The sequence below is a fragment of the Penaeus monodon genome, chromosome 25, assembly GCF_015228065.2.
Source record: "Penaeus monodon isolate SGIC_2016 chromosome 25, NSTDA_Pmon_1, whole genome shotgun sequence".
Taxonomy (NCBI): domain Eukaryota; kingdom Metazoa; phylum Arthropoda; class Malacostraca; order Decapoda; family Penaeidae; genus Penaeus; species Penaeus monodon.
In genome coordinates, this window is record NC_051410.1 from 42726685 (window position 1) to 42727244 (window position 560).

Genomic DNA, 560 nt, shown 5'->3' on the forward strand with positions numbered 1-560 from the left:
AAGAATTAAGGCTTCAGGTTAGGAATTAGTTATATCTTAAATTGGGTATGTGTTGCATGTACATAAGTGAAGTGGCTAACAGATCTTACCACCCTTTATGTAAGAGAGTTTTAGTCACTTAACCAAAAATGAGTCCTCCCAATTCCCTAGGGTAAGGGGTCTTCCACTGGATCCTCAACCCCCACAACATCCGAGCCTGAGGCTTTAGACGTCATGGTAGATTCAGTGGAACAATCTTTGCCAAAACCTTCTCTTACCAGCACAGCTACTCGGCCTAATACAGACTTATCGCTAAAGGTAACAGTAAGTGTAGCTGCTTACATGGTGTTTTGGGCATGAGTTACTGGTTACTTATTGTAGTGTTTATATTTAATGCTTGCTGCATGAACATCTTTTTCCAAGAGTGTCTCTTCACAGCTAATTACTTTGATAACAGTTGTTAGATTGTTACTTGCTGTAGTAATTGCAAGAAACAATCACCTCTTAAGCCCAATTTTATTCTTGAGAGTATTGAATTGGTAGACTTAGACTATTGGTATTAAACAAAATAGATTGGTAGC

The 560-nt window shown here is 38.4% G+C and overlaps 1 protein-coding gene across 1 annotated transcript in view; it reads left to right on the forward strand.

The window, feature by feature from the left end:
- The window catches only part of LOC119589286, a gene marked incomplete in the record, with an annotated part of 113340 nt that overhangs the window by 28869 nt on the left and 83911 nt on the right, over positions 1-560 (forward strand). The window contains 1 exon segment of the mRNA XM_037937904.1: positions 151-297. Coding sequence (XP_037793832.1) covers positions 151-297 — 147 coding nt within the window.